At 43.9% G+C, this 19,803-nt stretch overlaps 1 protein-coding gene across 8 annotated transcripts in view; it reads right to left on the minus strand.

The window, feature by feature from the left end:
* Positions 1-19,803, minus strand: part of MYO9B (myosin IXB) — a 43,743-nt gene that overhangs the window by 6,269 nt on the left and 17,671 nt on the right. For 4 of the 8 annotated variants that reach the window (XM_059870101.1, XM_059870100.1, XM_059870106.1 and 1 more), the window contains exons 5-33: positions 18,994-19,056; positions 18,770-18,869; positions 18,527-18,627; positions 18,187-18,316; positions 17,639-17,728; positions 17,280-17,396; positions 16,860-16,994; positions 14,921-15,042; positions 14,215-14,356; positions 13,784-13,979; positions 11,696-11,771; positions 11,209-11,298; positions 10,069-10,179; positions 8,979-9,018; positions 8,405-8,527; positions 7,888-7,968; positions 7,662-7,772; positions 7,037-7,159; positions 6,387-6,536; positions 6,101-6,267; positions 4,582-5,556; positions 4,003-4,069; positions 3,516-3,646; positions 2,716-2,873; positions 2,430-2,608; positions 1,858-1,956; positions 1,192-1,368; positions 670-711; positions 35-146 (exon numbers count right to left, since the gene is read on the minus strand). In XM_059870101.1, coding sequence (XP_059726084.1) covers positions 35-146; positions 670-711; positions 1,192-1,368; positions 1,858-1,956; positions 2,430-2,608; positions 2,716-2,873; positions 3,516-3,646; positions 4,003-4,069; positions 4,582-5,556; positions 6,101-6,267; positions 6,387-6,536; positions 7,037-7,159; positions 7,662-7,772; positions 7,888-7,968; positions 8,405-8,527; positions 8,979-9,018; positions 10,069-10,179; positions 11,209-11,298; positions 11,696-11,771; positions 13,784-13,979; positions 14,215-14,356; positions 14,921-15,042; positions 16,860-16,994; positions 17,280-17,396; positions 17,639-17,728; positions 18,187-18,316; positions 18,527-18,627; positions 18,770-18,869; positions 18,994-19,056 — 4,208 coding nt within the window. The remainder of the gene's footprint in view (positions 1-34; positions 147-669; positions 712-1,191; positions 1,369-1,857; positions 1,957-2,429; positions 2,609-2,715; positions 2,874-3,515; positions 3,647-4,002; positions 4,070-4,581; positions 5,557-6,100; positions 6,268-6,386; positions 6,537-7,036; positions 7,160-7,661; positions 7,773-7,887; positions 7,969-8,404; positions 8,528-8,978; positions 9,019-10,068; positions 10,180-11,208; positions 11,299-11,695; positions 11,772-13,783; positions 13,980-14,214; positions 14,357-14,920; positions 15,043-16,859; positions 16,995-17,279; positions 17,397-17,638; positions 17,729-18,186; positions 18,317-18,526; positions 18,628-18,769; positions 18,870-18,993; positions 19,057-19,803) is intronic. The other 4 variants (XM_059870103.1, XM_059870108.1, XM_059870104.1 and 1 more) reach the window with 3 other exon arrangements.

Below are 19,803 nucleotides of genomic sequence, written 5' to 3' on the forward strand. Positions count from 1 at the left end.
CAGCCAGAGGCACAGCTGAGGTGTGCTCACTCACCACTGCACAGACAGGCCTTCTCCATGGGCCAGATGTAGGAGCAGCAGTGCTCACACGACTGCCGGATGCTCACTTGGTAGTTTGTGAACACGTGGCCATTGTGCTCTTCAATCTGGTGAGAGACAGCAAGGAACCAATGAACTCTTATTGCCTTTTAAAAATTTATTATTATTTTTATTAAACCATCTACCCTATCTTACATTTCCACCATTTATTTTACAATTATTTCACCCTGAAACCAAATTTCACCCTATCTTAAGGAACTTAGGTTTGCTGGAACATTTCATAATTGACTTGCTGCCTTAAAGTTCATCAGTAAAATACAAGAGCTGCAGTTTTGTTATTAATATTTGGTAGTTGTTTTCTTTTAAACAGCCCATGCTTGAAAAAGACTTTAGACTTTAAAAGAAGCTGTGGACAAGCAGGAAAATGCTTGAGTACCATCTATCACTGCATGAGAAAGATCTCTGCTGTGTGAAAACTGGTTTTATATTGTCACATCTTCATAAAAGAGGTAAGTGAATGAGCATGCAAAACAAACCAGAACATCAGTACAAAATCAAGCTCTTCAAAGGGTGTTTGTGTTCTGTGAGTGCACCTGAGGACTTGGATTATGGCAGAAAGACAGCACTTACTGCACGATCTTGCTTCCGTTTCTTCTTCTGGGCTTTGGTTTGCTGCAATGGGAAACAAAACTGGCCTTAGTCTTTGAAATTCAGACATCCCATTCCTTTTATTTCCCCTTATTGAGTTTCCCAGACTTTACTTCACCTCCAGACATTCGAGACACTATCCTGCAGCTTCAGCTTGGTTTGAGGGCTGTCTGAGCTCACACTATCAACTTGCTAAAAACCAACTGAGCTCACTGCCTGATGACAAAGCAACTCCATCTCTCAAACCTCCAGAGAACTCCTATGTTTTCACCAAAGAAAATGCACACTTTCAGATTCTGAAAATATTAAGTTAAAAAATTAACAATTCCAAAAAGGTGTGTCAGCAATCAGAACTTGTTATACACATGATGTGTGTATGGCAAGTGTTTCCCAAACAATAAAGAATGCCATGGAAAAGGTTTTTGAGATAACACAGGTCCCCTAAGTTAAGAGAGCAAGAGTGTTTCATCATACCATAAACCAGCAACAGAATTACTTTCATACCTTGGGCTGCTCAGATTCCTCTTTCTTTGTATATCCTCTGATGAATTCATCCAGAAGGGATAGAAAGAGATTCAAAACCAGTTTGACTTCTTTCTCTTCCCTTTTTTTGGCCAGGTTTGTAACTAGGAGCTGGTAATTTTCCACCAGATCTTTATAGCCAACATGAATTTGTCCATTCTAAAGAAGGAAAAATACTTGTCAGACATTCCTTTTTAATACTGTTGAGACAGTTTCATATTTTCACATACTTAAGTTCAGAGGTGAAAAATCACAGCCATGATCAAAGTCAAAGATAACAGCCCATGACAGAAACAAGTTAACACACTTCCCTCCTGCACTGTCCAACAGCACTTGGCTGACACAAGGCAGTGTCAGAAGAATATTGGAAAAGCTGTTGGCTCCTCTCTTCAGCATTAGGAGGCTGAAGACAGCAAAATCCATCCATTTCTAAAAATAAATTTATGGCTGAGTGAATGAGCAAAGGAAAACAAAGCAGGCTGCTTGAGATTACAGCAGAACTGTAAAATGAGTCTAACATTCAGCTCTGAATTCTATGCTGACAATTGCTGAACTGCTTTGCTGAAGAGCTGCAGGCCAAGCCTTTAACCTGCACACTCAACTCATTTATTGCCTGCCAACTTTCCTTTATTGAGACTTACTACTTACAGGAGCAGAGTACATGGTCTTGATGTTTCCTCTGAACTTCTCTGTGGCTTCAAAAAACAAACATTCAACACCAGACTTCTGGGAGCGTAAGTCATTGATCTAGAAAAAAAATACATCTGCATCAGATTTTGTTAAAAAAAGAACATCTGAACAGAGTTAAGTTTCAGTGGCTGGGCTTAGTCATTTGTGACCATTCCAATTATTTAAAACAACATTTTTTTAATGCATTGTGCTGATAATACAAAACAGTAGAGTTGGATAGTTGGGCTTTAGAGAACTCTCTATTTACAACTCTCCCTTTTTTTTAATACAAGCTTTGCTGCTCACTCATTTGTAAAAAAGAACTAACACGAATGCCCTGTATTGTATTTAATGCAATATTATGCATTCAGTGACTTGAGGAAAAGAATAGGAAGGGCCTTAATGCAGACCTAACTCAGTCAAACCATCCCAATCAATTCCCATTTTGCTTTAAATTATAACACAAACTTGCACCTAGACCAGCAGGCTTTAAAATTCCACACAAACAGTGGTCAACAACTTGAATTTTCTGATGGCTGGGAGCCTTTCACCTTGTTCAGGAGGAACTCATCCAGGTGTTTCAGCTCGTTGGCGTTGGCAATCTCCCGGACCATGGACGCGCGCCAGTTCTGGGACACGCTCGAGATCTTGCTGATCTTTATGGTTCTGTTCTTCTTGGCTTTGCTGCTCTCCTTCCCAGCCTGGGGGCGGCCCGGCTGCCCCGAGGAACCTGCCAAAGAAATGGATCTGGATGTTCAAGCAGGGCAAGGTTTTCTGCAGCATTTGGTTCCTCGCAGAAAAGACGCACTGCGCTGAGGGTTAAACCACCAAACTCACCTTCTGAAAGTTTCTGGGTTCCTCCTGTGTCTGTAAAGAGGACACAAGACACCAGGGAGAGGCCGTCTCCTTCCTCAATCACATCAGAACTCTCCTTTGCAATTTTCTTGTCTGGCTTTTTCCCCAAAAGTCTACGCAAAGGGCTTTTGAAAGCAGACCTGAATACAAAAGCAGATACACGTCTGTCCCATTAGTAATGGAAGCTGGCTCTGCCACAAGAGCAGGCTCTTAACAAAAACCCACAACAGGATTCACAACTATGGGGAATATTTAAGGCCCAACCTGCAGAAAAACTGAGCAGCACAAATAAAAGGAAAGACAATGTGAAAGCACTCCTGGACTTTCTGGTATTTACAAAATCAGAGCACTACCTTCAGCACACACAGACAACACCTCACATATCCAAAACATCACTTCTGGCTCAGGAAGTCTCTGGGCTGCAGAATGCCAGAGGCTGGAGCAGGCCAGGGAAGCAGCATTACATGCTTGCTGGGCTCTTCAGCTTTTCTCTTGGTGTTGTATTACACTACATGAACCTTTAATCCCAGCTGTAAGTTGGTTCTTATTTTAAAAAGAACCAGTTCACAGAAAGTGTTATGCAAGCAGAGAGTCTGTTCCTCAGCAGGCTCAGATATCATGCTCAGAGCAACATGAAGCAGCAACACAGCCACTCGTGTAGCTGATGCCAGCTTGTGCCTCTGCACAATCACAGCCTCAAGGTGCCCAACTCAAGTACCAATGGAAAATCTCTTTTTTTTTCATTTTCTGAAAGACAGGCCAGTCACACACACAAGCCATACCTGGCATCCCCTTGCTGACTCGCTGGCTGCACGGGAACGGCCGTGTCCGAGGTAGGGAAGTGGTCGCTGGGCTTCTTCTGCACAGGGAATTTCTTGTTGCCTTTTTCTTCTTCAATTGGATCTGGTGACTGCTACAGGAAAGAGGAGGGGTCAAAAACTGCATTTTGAGTGACACAGATTCTTTAAATGGTTTAAAAACTAGAATGGTGAAGTTTACTTCATCATGACAAAACACTTTACCCAACAGATATTAGTTTCCTAATACAAGAGCCAAGTATATTTAATGCTTTGATCAAGGATCCATTTATTAAAAATTATATTTTCAAATTACTGTATAATATTTCCTGATGATTGTTTTTACATGGGTATCAAGCAAAAAGAAAATCAACCTGAAGGCACACAAATACACTACAGACAATTATTCACAAATCTTTAATATTTAAAAACAAGGGTAATTAATTATAAATGTGCACAATAGCATCAGTACCTGGTTCATGGCAACAGTCTGGGCCAGTGTTGAGAGGTCACTTAATGAAGCTGAACTCCCCTTCTTCCTGTAGTAAGATGAGTTTCAGAATATATATTTTAATAAAGTCTGTGGTCTCTTCACATCTTTTAAATAACCCACATATCAACACTGCATCTGAGGCAGCCCTTGCAATTTACTTTTAAATACAAAATGTACTGGAGAAATGAAAAAGCATGGGAATGGCAGATTTCCTGCCATATCAGAGGGATGATGCTTGCAAGCTGCAGGTCACTAAAACCTTGTTTTCAATGGGTAAAAAGACACATGAAAATAAACTCCAGACACTATTTCAACTAATGCCCTGACTCCTTTTAATACAGCCAGGCAGGCTTTGCAGCTTTTGTGAGCTTCTGAAAACATTCTGCCCATACAGATTCACTGCAGGACTGGGAGCCATGGAAAAGCAGGAGTTGTTCACAACTCCATGTGCTCCCATAACATGGCCCAAATGTACAGGCTCTCAGGAGTTCTCCATTGATTTTTAAAAATTACAGATACTTGTTTTCTGTGAAGTGAAAAAAAGGAAGCTGCCCTTACTCTAGCTGATCCTGAGGAGACTTATCCACACGTATCCTTCCATCCAGAGACTGACTCAGCACATCATTCTGGCCAGCATCAGACTGCCTCTTTCCTTTCCACTTCTCTCTCTTGTACTTTAGCTTCTCTGGGTCATCCACGTATCTCTGGATTGCAGAAGTGGGGCTGTCCAGGTCTTTGGTTGCCCTCTGCCGCCTGTTTTTATCTGCCAGGCAGTCAGCAGGGCCCTGGAAGCTGCCAGTAGCAGACAGTTTGTTACGAACTTTCAGTGCAAGATCTGTTGGCCTTTCAGGGCAGGTAAAGCTTTGGCTGCCTTTTATTTGGTTATTTTGATTCCGTTGTGTTTTCGTTCTATCAGCTGCCGTGTCCTCTGCATCTGATCCAGAGGGGCGCTCAGGAACAGAATCACTTTCTTTTATCTCACTTGATGGTGGAGTGTCTGAAAGAGTTTTTTCTTCACTTGGACTTTTCTCTCCCTCACTGCTTCCCTGAAGGACATTTTCTTCTTGTGCTGTGGATTTCTCTGCCTCTGGAGCAGTTTCCAGGGCCTCTTCAGAAAGAGTTTGCTCCTCGTGGCACAATGCAGATGGTCCTTCAAAGGACAGGAGCACATGCTTGTTCTGCAAGTCATTGTGTTCCAGCCCCCTCTGCCGACGGGATTCCCGCTTCTCCCGGCTGTTGGTCGCTCTCTCCGAGCCCTCCACCGTGTGCTTCTGGGGTAACGTGGCTTTCTCAGATGAGCTCAGGCTTTCAGCTTGTTCATTCTGAGCTAGATCTTTATCTTCAACAGCTTGATCTGTCTCTGACTTGTGTTTCACAGGCAGCTCATCTGTTGCTTGCTCACTCTGCTCATCCTTGCTCTTATCTTCATCTATGTCGTATGTCTTGCTCATATCTTGCTCTTTGTCTTCATCTCCCTGCATTTCTCTCTGCTCTTCTTCAGCTTTCTGCCTTTCTAGAACCATTTTCTGATATCTGTTAAGAATTTTTAATATGAAAATACAAATCCTTAATGCCCAGGGGTCCAAAAAACCCCACCAACTGCTTAAATGCAGCCCAAATAGCAATACAGACCCAAACCACCCCTACAGTCCCAGTGGGACTGCAGGGAGGTGTCAGGACTGGCAGCACCAGCACCAGGGCAGCTGAGCTGAATAAAGCTCAAGTCCTGAGCACTCATCCAGTGTCCCCACTCCACTGACCACTTGATACTGACTGAAATATCACAGGGTAGTAGCTACCTTAAAGTTCATACAATCCCAGAATAGTTTGGCTTGTGAGGGACCTTGAAGATCATCTCATCCCCCATGGCAAGGGGGATGGGACATCTTCCACTATCCCAGGGTGCTCCAAACCCCACCCAACCTGGCCTTGGCCACTTCCAGGGGCAGCCACAACTTCCTTGGGCAACAATTTACCAAGCTGTTCACTAAGTCACCCCACCACACAAACTGAGCTTGGCAGGTGAAGCCAGGTGAGTCGATGGATGTTTTCATGGCACGTTGCTCCTTCCCTTTACCTCTTGCGCTGCAGGTGCCCCCTGACCAGGGCCTGCAGGAGACAAAGTCTCCTCCTGAGCTGCAGGAAGCGTTTCCGCTGCCGGTGCCGCCTCCAGGCCGCCTGGATCTCGATGGCAGCGTTGTTCCTCTGCAGAGCCATCCTGACACAGCGGGAGCGCCAGCACGCCTGCAAAGGGAGTTCTGAACTGAGGGAGGGCTGCCTCAAGGTGGGGAGTGTTCCATGACAGGGCTTGTGTGTTTGTTGTTAGGAAAATAACCACAGTTATTGGCAGTTCTCAAAGATACCTGTAAAACAACGGCTGCCTGCCGCATCCTGAGAAAGCGTCTCCTCTCCAAAACCATCCTGAGCCAGCTCTGAAGGAGGATGATTTTCCTGATCACTTCTTTGTGTAGTGTATCCTGTAGTATCTGCCGTTCAGCCTCTTTCATGAAAACCTGCTCAGTGAAAGCAAAGTTCATCAAGAAGCAGTTCACAGGAGCCTTTCAGCCCCCCTCTGGAGCTATAATAAGATAATAAATAAGGTAATGGTTTGGTACCACAGCACCAAACCTTACTGGCTGACAGCTTGCCCAAAAGATAAAGATCCTTTTAAATTTCAGAGTTTGAGAATTTCTTAAATTTCTAAGACTTACACTGTCCTTACAGCCTTCAAATCACAGAACCCTTCTAAAATGTCAACGTTGATCTGTTTGACAAATGCCAATAGCAATCATTTCCCAAACTACCTATATAACATGGATTTGTACTGTAGTCAAGAAACCAGTTGGCATCAAAACCAAGGGGTCAAGTATAACCTCTGTGTCACCACTTGCAAGAGTTAAAATAGCCAGTTTAGGTATAAAAAGCAGAGAAGAGTAACACTTGTAAATGAACTGCACTGAATTTTGCAATGTACAGCAGCGTTTCTTATTGCCTTACAGAAAGTTTCACAGACCTTGGTCTTCCCTATTTGATAGTAGTTTTCATTCAGTTTTAGTTTATTCAAATAAGCACAAATGTCTTCCTTGGAGGCTTTGGCATTTTTGGGCAGTAACACCTGAAACTGGTCGATGAATTCCTGTAAAAAGCAGAGACAGCAAGAGACCAAACTTAGAAGGCAACTCCCAAGTTTGGAGTTTTAGCTCTAAAATAGAAATCTATTTAAGACACTTAAGCTACAAGGATCTGAAAATACTTACCTCCCACTACAAACTCAGCTATTTCTCCATGTAAAATGCAGACTATAGTCAGCCTCTGTTAATGGGAAAGATCACCTGGATGTGATCTCTAAACCTACACAGAAGTTTTTACAGAAAACGAATTCCCACATTAGACAGGACTGTGCAGCACTGACTGCACTCAGAATGTTTTCCTTCACACAGCCAGGAAGAATTTACTGGCAGACAACCCACAACAGTTGAACTATGACGTGTTACCATGCAGGCTCCCTCAAAACCACAGTGCATTTTTACAGCTCACCCCAAGTGGTCATGAGCCTCATATGAAGAGACACACAAGACATGTTTTCTAAAGAGAGCAGATATTCCTGAAAGCACAACCCACTTCCAGTTCCCATGTACCTGGAATGTGTATTTGGCACTGTAGCCAGACCTCCTGATCCGCACAGTTTCCAGCATGCCCGTGTACCGTAACTGCTGCAGCACCAAGCTCTCATCAAAGAGCATCTCCTTCTGTAAGACCAGCAGAGAAGAGCCACTGAGAGCCTGAGGAGCCTGAGCAGAAACAGAGATTCCAAGGCTGCAGCCCTGGATCTCAGCACACAGCTCAGCTCTGAGGCAGCCTCACCTTCTCTGCATTGGAGCGGATGCAGCGGATGAAGAATGGCTCAGCTCTGCCCAGGGTCTCCAGCAACTTGTTAAGTGAAGTCTGAAATGAAACAGTCACAAAAGTTTTCCTTCAGGTATCAGCATTTTGATGGTGATTTGGTGTTTGACAGCAGGATAGCTTCTGCCTCAGGAATCAGGCTGTTTCAGGTCTCATGGCTGTACAAAATCCAAACAGATTCTCCCATATTGCCCAGCACATCCCTGTATTTGGTATTTGCTTTTAGCTTTTCTCAAGAGAATTTCAAGCAGGGCTTGAACGTGCTCTCACAGTGGCACTAGATCTGTATATAAGGATGATCAGTACAGAGAACTGACACATTTCGTGGCAAAAATGGCATCTCAAAATGTACTCTGACTTTATTCAAGCAATAAACCTCACCTCAAAAAAACCTCAAGAATAAAACCCACTTGGTTTTCCAAGCAAGAGCAGTCTAGATCAGCCCAGGAGGGGCTGTTCCCTGAGGTGTGTCACCTACCTGGAACTGGGCACTTATACTTGGGGGTTTCTTCTTCTTGTGCAAGTGCAAAAGGGACTTTGTAGTTCGGTCGTGCAGAGTCATGCTCATGATGAGCTTCAGAGATTTGGAATCCAGCAAGTTCTACAAAAAAGTTTTCATAATCAACAAAGTACAAGTCTTTCAGCTAAAAGGGAAATATTTTGTCTGAAATGAGTCAGAATGAAACCAGCTACCCAGAGTTCCACATTCAACGGCATGTTATATTTCATGGTTATTTCTATTTTGGGCCAAAACATTTCTTAAGAGTGAAACTGTTCCACTGCCCTGTCCCAAGAGTGTAAGGTGAACAAGGGGAATCACACAGTCATTGTGTTTGCCTTCCCTGGCTTGGAAGTGACTTTATACACTTATGGCATCTTCATATCTGTCTAATTAAACAATTCTTATTCAGGTGAAGCTTTTTAGCTTGTCAGGATAAATAACACAACCTTCCTACACTATAAAACAGTACTGAAGTGAGTTCTGTCAATCAAAATGAAATTCACAGTGCAAAAAAGCCCACACCCAAGAGAAATCTAAATTTTCTGATTACCTTGGGAATGATCTGCTTTTGCTTGACACCTTTACTTTTCCTGTGAAAATATTAAAGATAATTTAAGGAAAAAAATGCACATGATTTTTGATTATTTCAGCAAGCCATAAATTGGAGTAATTTATGAGGCAAGGTAAAGGACAGAAGAAAATGAGCACAACAGCAAGAGGGTGTGTTCATGCATGTCTTTTACAAGTGACCAATGCAGGAAATGCAAACTGCTCTGCAACAAGAACAATTTATTTTTCTTAAATAAACTCTGTAGGTATTGGAAGCTTTCAAAAGTGAAACATTACCTCTGAAGTTAAAGCTATTCAAAACTGCATTGCTGGACAGGCTACTCTAGAGTGAGTTACTCTCTTCAGCCACTGTAGGGTCATTAAACTCATTCTAAGACAAGGCACTAGCAAATAGAAGTGCTCAATTCAGAAGTTACAGCTGCTGGCACCAGAAGCTCTGTGAAAGCACCCAACTGCTCCCAGGAGCACAATGCATGTCCCAGCACCAGGAACTCAGGGAGGTCTGAGCAGGACACACACCTCAGGCACAGCCCTCAGCCACACACAGAAGGTGAAGCAGTGGAAGCTCTCAGAAAGAAGGCTGCAGTTCACATCCTGCTGGTTCTAAGCATATTCACTCTGTGATACAGGGCAGGATCCTGCTCCGAGCCACCCAGTTTACATTCATTATTATACAGCAGAGCAGAGATTAATTTCCTCACACATGCACAGAACTGCAGATGTAAAGACTCTAAACTCAGGAATACATCCTGCACCAGCATCCTGAATTTCAGGAAACATTTGTCACACCTTGTGGGAGATCTCACTATTGAATATTTTGCAACAACAAGCTCGTATTAGATACTTGGGGCTTTTAAAGCAAATTCACACGAGAAGTAGGTTTAACTTTCAGCTAATGCAATGAAGTAACAAGGTGTTCTCTACAGCCTATTTGCAGAAGGGATGTTTTATTTTTAATGGTCTTGTTTAGCATTTTTCAAAAGACAAATCTGGGACAAGCATGATGTTTAGGGACTGGAGTAACTGCCTGGTTCTTGTTGCACTTTGAAAGCAAAAGCCAGAGCACTCACAGGAGGTGGGAGCGGTGTTGAAGCTGGCTGAGGGACCGAAGCAGCTCACAGGGATCATCACCCTGCCAGGGCAGTCCTTTAATACTGGCGATGATTTGTTCATGCATGTCTCTAAAATGATCCACAGCAAAACACACGTGGCAAACAGAGATACACAGCCGTGAGAGAGGGGGAAAAAAGGAGTTAAAACCCCAAAAGGTTCCATCACCAAGTGTGCTCCAAAATGCAGCAGGTCAATCCCAGGCTACTTTTTCCTAAACACGAATGATTTTGATGACAAGTCAGCACCTTCTACTCCATCAGTGCTCTAAAATTAATTGCCAGAGTCTCATACTCAAGATTCTAGCTTTTAATGTAAATTCTTGAGCCATCAATTCAGAAAATGGAGGGAAATGTAACAAAATGCACTTAATGAGCAGGTAACCCTTCTGGTTAAGCCAGGGAACCTTTTCAGGAAGATATAAGCTTCTTTATAACCAAGAGTAAACATTTTTATAGAGAGATTAGACTACTCAAATGAGGCTACTTAAACAGACTTACATCAGAGAAGTAAGTTATAAACAAACTGCTAGAGGGATACTTGAAGAAGTTTTGGGTTTCATTTCCATTTCACACTTATTCATGTTTAGCTTTTCAAAGTAAGCCTGGGATGGTCCTTAATTCAAGGCATGTTCCATTCTTCAAGCATGCACTGTGCTCTTGTGAAGTGCTGTGTCCTGGCACAGAACTTACCTTCTTTACTCTCCAGAGAGGCACAAACCAAAAATAACAGAAGTGTAAGAATCACTTCTGACTCTTAGGTGCTCTCCCCATTCTGAGCTGCTCACAGAGGCAGCAACATTATTACACAGGGCTGTGGCTTCCCTGGGTACCCCTGAACTTTACTGAATATCAAGATTTAAGATATCCCAAGGAAACAGATGTGGTAAGCTGTGACCAATCCTTTCACACAAATTGGATATTTAGGTCTTTGTCTCCCCAAGTGACAGAGCTGTCCAGGATGCAGTAATTAGGAAGCAGCATGAAGTCACTACTTTAAGTTCTCCATGGCTTCACTGTTACCCAGAGCACACTGAGAAAGTCACTGTGTCCTGGAAATGTGCCTCCCTGGCCTGGGAGTTCAGGCCTTTTGCTACTTACTTCTTGTTCTCACAAAAAGAAATGATGTCTTGAAAAGCATTTATATCGAAATCCTCAGAACAATCAAATGAGAAATCGAGCACTGAGAGGCTGCAAAAGGAACATGTACAAAGACTAAATATCCACAGAAAGGCAAATCTCCCTACAGAGATACAATTCTGTAAGACTGGCCCTGCCTCTGCCCCTTCAGTGACCCAGACTGGCTGCAGAGGAGCACACAATGCTAAAAGCTGCACACAGCAACCACAGAGAACTCAAAAACCCAGTGGTAAATGGAACTGAGGCTGTCCCCAGCATGTGGTGGCACTGGGTCTCACATAAAATAATCTAGAGTGTTGTTTTGATGATATTAAAAAGGCCAAAGAAAACAAGACAGAAGAAATAAAGCTTGCTTTCCTTGTGGAAAGATCTAGTTGAGATTTGATCTATGAAAATCCAGCTCAGCAATTCAGCTGTTCCCTGCAGGGGTTCAGGATGTGTTTCTCACCGATAAACTTTTTCTACTGGCGTATTGGATCTCTGGAGCTCTCCAAGGGGAACTCTGGGTCCTTGACGTATCACTCCTGTTAGGAAAGAACCAAAAAAGATATGAGCAGGCAAAAAAACCCCCAAAACCACCAACTTCAGCAAGTAAAGTATCTATCCAAGGGCCTGGAGTTTATCTAGTCTTTTATCAAGCCACAGTTCAAACTGCAGTTCATCAGGAAGTTGCAGATGGTCAAAATTAATCCTGAGTACTGTGTTACATCACAGAGGTCTAAGAAGATCAAAACTAGTGATAAGATGAGAATACCAGAACTACCACCTCCAATTTTCACAAACAGGCCTTCAAGTCTGTCCCAGCCTGCTGGAAATGCACTGACTGGAGGAGGAAAGCTGAATGACCTCAGGTAAGAACAGTGACAATCTCCTCTATTATGAATATTAAACCATTTCCACAACTCAGTTTGCCTTCAGCACCAAAAGATGGTGTCTGGTTCATGGAGTTTTGCCACAAACTCATTTTGCCAGCAGAGCAATTGTAAAGTATTAAGCATTTTCAGAGCAGTTTTCTGTGCCATACCTGCATTTTCCCAGCCCTACTTGCACATTCCTGAGCCCTACCTGCACTTTCCCATTCTGTACCTGCACTTTCCAGGGCCCTACCTGCTGTTTCCCATTCCATCTCTGCCGTTCCCTAGCCCCACCTGCCATCTCCTGTACCATCCCTGCTGTCCCCCGGTCCATCCCTGCCATTTTCTGAGTCATACATGCACTTCCCCAAGCCTTACCTGCACTTTTTGAGCCCTACCTGCAGTTTCCTGTTCCACACCTGCAGTTTTCCAGCTCTACCAGCACCTTCCTGTGCCCTACCTGCTGTTTCCCAGCCCCACCTGCTGTTTTCTGTTCCATCCCTGCCATTCCTTAGCCCCATCTGTCACTTCCTGGTCCATCCCTGCCATCTCCTGTTCCATCACTGCTGTTCCCCAGCCCCACCTGCTATTCCCTAGTCTATCCCTGCCCTTCCCTGTTCCATCCCTGCTGCTCCCTAATCCCACCTGCCATACCCTGGTCCATCTCTGCCATACCCTGGTCCATCCCTGCCGTTCCCCAGCTCCACCTGCTTTCTCCTATTCCATCCCTGCCCTTCCCCAGTCCATCCCTGCCAATCCCTAACCCCACCTGCTGTTCCCCGCTCCATCCCTGCCATTCCTGTTCCACCCCTGCCCTTCTTTCTCCATCCCTGTTCCATCCCTGCCCTTCCCCAGCCCCACCTGCCATTCCTGGTCCATCCCTACCCTTCTCCAGTCCATCCCTGCTGTTCTCCAGTCCATCCCTGGTCCATCCCTGCCCTTCCCCATCTCCACCTGCCCTTCTCCAGTCCATCCCTGCCCTTCTCTCCACTCCATCCCTGCCCTTCTCTCCAGTCCATCCCTGCCCTTCTCTCCAGTCCATCCCCGCCCTTCTCTCCACTCCATCCCCGCCCTTCTCTCCACTCCATCCCCGCCCTTCTCTCCACTCCATCCCTGTTCCATCCCTGCCCTTCCCCATCTCCACCTGCCCTTCTCTCCAGTCCATCCCTGCCCTTCTCTCCAGTCCATCCCTGCCCTTCTCTCCAGTCCATCCCTGCCCTTCTCTCCAGTCCATCCCTGCCCTTCTCTCCAGTCCATCCCTGGTCCATCCCTGCCCTTCCCCATCTCCACCTGCCCTTCTCCACTCCATCCCTGCCCTTCTCCAGTCCATCCCTGCCCTTCTCCAGTCCATCCCTGCCCTTCTCCAGACCCTCCCTGCTCTTCTCTCCAGTCCCTCCCTGCCCTTCTCCAGTCCATCCCTGTTCCATCCCTACCTTTCTCTCCAGTCCATCCCTGCTCTTCTCCAGTCCATCCCTACCCTTCTCTCCAGTCCATCCCTGCTCTTCTCCAGTCCCTCCCTGCCCTTCTCTCCAGTCCATCCCTGCCCTTCTCTCCAGTCCATCCCTGCCCTTCTCTCCAGTCCATCCCTGCTCTTCTCCAGTCCATCCCTGCCCTTCTCTCCAGTCCCTCCCTGCCCTTCTCCAGTCCCTCCCTGTCCCAGCCCTGCCCCTCCCCAGCCCCACCTGCAGTTTTCTGGGCCCGCTCGCGGCCGGCCTGGGCGAACACGGCCATGGCGCGGACGGCGGCGCGCAGCACGGCCCAGCGGAACACGGCCACCGGGTCCATCCCGATCAGCTCCCGCACGAAGGCGCTGTCGCTGCTGCGCAGCAGAGCCACGATGTCAGGTCTCATGTAATCCATGTTCTTCTCCCTGAAATCCTGCAAAACAGCCACATGGAACCACAACATCTCGCAGAAGCTCCCTGGTTTGTGTATTCAGAATAACAGTCAGGGTTACCATCCAGTCACCACCGCCACCCAAAAAACAAACCCAAAGTCCCTCTGAGAACCCTTCTGATCCAGCCCATTCCCAGCACATTTTCTACATCCTGACAAAAAAACTCACAGAAAGACAAGGAAATTTTTTTTTGTGCCCATCAGATCTACCACGTACTTTGATGTGGTATTTCACTTTGCCAGCAAAGTGGCGAATGATAAAAGCAGGCTCCATCACTGGGGTTCCAACAAAAAACTTGTTCTCCTCATGCTGCTGTTTGAATTTTGCCAGCAGAGTTTGGTTGGTGGCATGTGGAAAACTGGGAATACAAGACAAAAGAGGTCAGCTATTTCTCAAACACAGGTATGTTTATTAGGGTGACAGAACGAACACCTATTGGTGCTTGTGGAAAGTATTAATTGTCCAAGATCTCTACACCTGCTTTGAACTTTAAAGGTGGGCTCAGTTTCTGGACACAAACCAAGCTCCACACACAGCAGAATATTCTGAGGTTTCAAGTGCACATCAATGTTTCCTCCCACTTCACCAGCCAAATTTAGTTTGCACCACATTAACTATTTACCACACTTGCTACTTAATGCTCCAAAGACTTACAGACATGCATTTTACTTTAACTGCAGTTCCATGGCAAACCACAAACATAGAAGTTCCTAAGTTTGCATAAGCCAATGTTCAGTTTTAGCATCAATATATTTCACCACCATACTGGAGTCATTAGAAGCAAACTCCACTGTAAATCACAGTCATAAATAACCCTTTGCTTCCCACAACATTCCCCTCCTTTTTGCAGTGCTGTATTTCTGTTCTTTCACAGTCCTTCCCTCCTCCCTGCCACATGTTTTTGCAGATGTTTGTTGCTTACTTGCTTTCTTCATCCAGAAGATAGAAGAGGCCAGTGGGCTTCTTGCTGATTAAGTGAATGCAGGCCACATTATCAGTATAGTCAATATTGTGCCAAGTGATCCCTTCACTCTTATATTCCTCCTGTGTGGCTCAAGAAAATTCCCTTGTCAGTACAGTGCCCTGACCTTTGATGTCCTGTGGTTTAAGTGCTTAAAACACAGCCTTGGACAGCCACAGCAAGTGGAGTTTGTTAGTTCAGGCAGCAGAGACAAAAATAAGGAGAATTTATAAATAAGAACAGAAGAACAAGCATAGTGGCACAGATCAAAGGTCCTCAGGCACGTCACTCAGCAGGGTCTGTTTGGGGTGAAACTATTTCAAAACCAAAGCTGTGAAAGGAATGTTCTGCTGTGCTCTGCCTTCCCAGCAATCAGCAGCCTAGGACCCTGGAGTCAGACATTACATCCTCAGCACTCCAGCAAAACTGGACACACATAGAGGAGTTTGAGTCTATTTGCTCTTCCATAGTTTTTGTAATATGGAAAATGAGAGTAGTTAAATATCAAATTTTAGAATTTTCATATTGCACAGTCAGAAGCTTCAAAACAGGCAGTTAAGGATCAGCAGCAGAACTTCCCTCAGGAAGCAATGGACACTGCTTAGGCTCAGAACATTTGGAGCTCCCTGACAAGAGAACATGAAGCTCTTCTGCTGAAGTGACAATCCTTCAAAGGCTTGACAAGACAAGCTTCCCACTAAGATACAGAGGTAAAATACCAGATTTTCCTAATGCTGTAAATACCCACAGGAAAAAGCTAATGATAAGGTAAAAAAGTAAAAAAATGATAAAGTAAAAATAAGAATCACACAGAAAATTAAATAAGTTTTATGTTTAACAAAGGACAAAGAGCACCTCTCATGGTCTGGATGATGATGATGATAAATGCATTATTTTTAAGTAGGTGGAATTCAGTCTGCTCAGCACAGTGCACACCGTGTTACAGAACTGAAATGCCATTCTCCACAGACAAAAAAGCCTTTATTTAAAAAGATATAGAGATCTCCCTGAGGGCCCTCAGGCTGCAAGAGATACAGGAAATGGGTCATTCAAGGATTAAGCTTATTTGGAAAAATGGCATTAGAAAAAAAAAAGAAGACAATGTAACTATTTACTCTGGCCAGCCTGGATAGCCAATTCTGTCCTAAGTTACAAAACAGGGACCTCAACATCATGTTTACACACAAAGTTTGGATGTTGGCTAATTTTATTTTCTTTAAAATGCTTGCCTAAAGTTGTTGACAAAGTACCACATACGAGAGAATGAGTCCTTTCAGCAGTGACCTGAGAAGCACAGTTCTGCACAAAGCAGGAAAAAAACAAGTCTGGAGCAAAAAAAACCCTCCAAAAGCCAGGCCAGGTACAGGATCTGCTGGCTCCTGCAGCACTCAGAGTGCTCTGGCAGGTGACACCACCTGCAAACCAGTCAATCAACACATGCCAGTAACAGCAGGACTTCAGGACCACTGCCAGGATCACAGGTGTACCCCCTACATGCAGCTGGGTGGGAGAAGCAGCAAAGACTGGTTATAAAATACTTACAGAGTGATAAAAACAAGAGAAGCTGTTTCCCAACCATTTAAACAAAAACACCCAAATCCAACCCCTCACCCACAAACTTGCAATAGCAAAGTTCACAGTTTTAGCTGACTTCTGTCTGGGATCACCTGAATGTTATCTTAGTTTTTGCAGTCAAGCAGAAACTTAGTGCCAGCCCTCTGAAGAAAGACCCTGTTAGTACAACATCAGGCAGTCGTGAAAAGAGAAATTTTAAAAGCAAAGACTTTCAGAAATATTCAAACAATTTTGCCATGGGGTTTTGCAGAGTAAAGGGCAAGTTTGCATAATACACAAACACTTGAGAGTGGCTGAAGGGAATCCTGTTTTTATCATTTCTTACCTGCTCCAATTTGAAAATGTGCTGATTGAAATAATACTGAAGTTGCTCATTTGCATAATTTATACAGAACTGCTCAAAACTGTTGGTTTCAAAATCTTCAAATCCAAAAATATCAAGTACACCAATGGACAGACACTGAAAGAAGATATGGAAATCTAGTTACCAACCTGTCATACAGTGTCTTAACCCCCAGCAGATAAACAGTCCAGAAAGCACTGCAGTCTGTGCTGAAAGATTTTAAATATTTAATAGTTCTGCCTACTGTGAAACCAGAGATGATTAAATATTACCAGGAAATTTACCACAGGCCTGAGAAGTATCAAAATTCATCCCAGATATCACAACATATCATACCTAGGATTGACTGTTAGGTCCAAACACACAACAGCCAGCAAAGACTTGGTTTTGTGAGGAACTTACTGTAACAGATTCCTCCATGTCCTTCTTGTTGAGGAGTGCATGATTGATTCTCAGAACAATCCAGTCAAACAGAGCACTGTACAAGGACTTGGCCATGGAATCACGAGCTGTTATTGCCTGCAGATCAAACAATCTTCAGAACTTTGTTTAAAAAAATAATCATTTCTGTTTCAAACCAGTGTCACTCACAGGTTACAACCCCAGCAGAGATAAATAAAATCACAATTTGCCTTTAATTCAAACTTCTAACTTTCCAACCACCCCTCACAGAATGTGAAAGTGTACCATAAAAGCTTTTTTAATCCAAAAAAGGAAGTTTCAGTTATTTGAAATCCCTCTACAAGTGCTCTTTTACTCACCTCATTGAGACTATATGGCAAAATAAGCTTATCATTAGCAGTCACAGTTTTTCTTTTTGTTAGCACTTCTACCAGGATTTCCCGTTTAACCTTCAAAACAAGAGAGAACAAGAGCTGCTGTCACCACCAAGCTCCTGAACGAGGTATTTGACTGCAGCAGTGGACATGCAACTTCTCCAGAGATCTCTTTGACAACAGCCACATTTATCATCCATCAGTAGCTTTACAAGTCCTACAACTTGTTTAAATTATCATGTCTACATTCATTCAGATGTTTCCCTGTGGTGGCAAAGAACACACCTACACTGAATCTATTCTTGCTCATCTCTGTGATTGGTGACTCAACAGATTCTATTTCCATGCTGTAGGTTATATTCCTTCTCTAACCCAAATAATCTCACTAATTTCATGTTTCCCCTCCCACAGTATCAATTTCGTGGATCACAAAGGAGATTTAGATACAGCAATTGGGATAGCTGAGGGAAATGCTGAGGTAGAACATGACAAACAGGTGTATCACACGTTAATGCTAAAGAGAAATACTCTACTTTCAACAGCTGGGAAAGAATGTCCAACACTTCAGGAGGTCCCACGTCTAGCCCTTCATCCCGGCCTGTGGCTTTCTTCTTGTATGTGACATTGCCCAAATACAGAATAGCTGAAAGTATTGAAAAGATCCTAAGGAAGAAAAATTGAATTATGTCAGAGTTTTTCTTAAGAGAGTTCATTATGACAGGTTAGCAGACCTAATTCTGCCTCAAGAATCAGTCTGTAAGCTCTCAAACACTCAGCTCTCCTCGTGCCCTACAGAATACCTTGATCCCCACTGCTCATTGCAAGCCAGGAGCAATAACTGCCAGTAAGAGAAGCTAACAGAATTGCACTCACTGTTTCTTTGTTGCTGAAAGGAAGCCAACCATCTCCATGGCTTGTTTCAATCTCTCGAATTCATGTCGGAGATCTTCCCCATCTTCAATTTTCAAGTTATGCTGCAAAGAGAAATCCAAAAAAAGGCAAAGAGGGAAACCCAAACATCACAAAAAGCCCAGCATAATTCTCTATTCTCCTTCCTTTCATCTTTGACCAACACACAGACAACCCTTATCAATGCATTGGTAAATCACAGATTACCTGGTTGAGGTAGAAATAATCTTCAGGTTGCTTGAGGTGAAATTCTTTACGCTCTTCCTCATTGACTCCAAGTAGCAAATAATAAAACACATGGTAGTTCCTGCAAAGTCAATGCATTTCTCTCATGAAAATATACTGGATTTTCTTTTATTCTACATCATTCAGATGCTCCCTAACTGCTGAATTGATTTTAACTCTCTTGGAAAACTGTATTTCACTCTTACCTTTCATCTTTTTCTTGAGAAACCAGACGAGATTTTTCAAGCAGGTATTTTTCAACCACAGCCCTAAGGAGCCACAGAAAATGAAATAAGCATGAGGGCAAAAATAAAAGACCTCAGAAAACATCAGATAGCAATTGCAAAGAGAGTTCAAACACTGAGATCTGCACTAGAATGGGCAAGAGAAGAGCTCAGACACTACTTTAAAACTAAACCAAGAATCTCAGTAGGCTCTATATTGTGACTGGAACAAAGTACCCAAGGGACACCTCCCTGCAGTGCCTGGGTTTAGTGCAGACAACTTAAAACAGGCAGACCAAGCAAGGAAAGTGCTGATGAAAACTGCCACCAGAAACAAGACCCACAGAGTGGTAACAATGAGCTATCCTGAAAGATTAACACTTGCCTGACAAGGCAGACCAAGGCAAGACCCCAGAAATATCCCAGATATCTGCCTGGTTCTCATCCCAATAAATCTGCTGGATTTTTATGTCAGTGAAGACATCAGCCCAGAATGGAAGGCAGCAAGCAAATCCCCTACAGGGTGACAAAGCAACCTAAACAAGAATTCCAAGTCCTTGACAAGGGGCACGATGATTGAGGACAAAGTTTGAGCACCTTTTCCTCAAGCTGAGGACAAAACAAGTGTATTCAAATTGTACCAATCTCCTGAGCTAGTGTGACTGGGTCTGAAAATATGCTGAATTTGTTCAGAATAACACTCAAGGCACATGTGGCACAGAGTTCCCAGTCACTCAAGTTATTGCAAATGAGAAGAAATCCAAAGAATAGAAACACTGGAGCATCAAGGTC

Source organism: Haemorhous mexicanus, chromosome 29, assembly GCF_027477595.1.
Source record: "Haemorhous mexicanus isolate bHaeMex1 chromosome 29, bHaeMex1.pri, whole genome shotgun sequence".
Classification (NCBI taxonomy): domain Eukaryota; kingdom Metazoa; phylum Chordata; class Aves; order Passeriformes; family Fringillidae; genus Haemorhous; species Haemorhous mexicanus.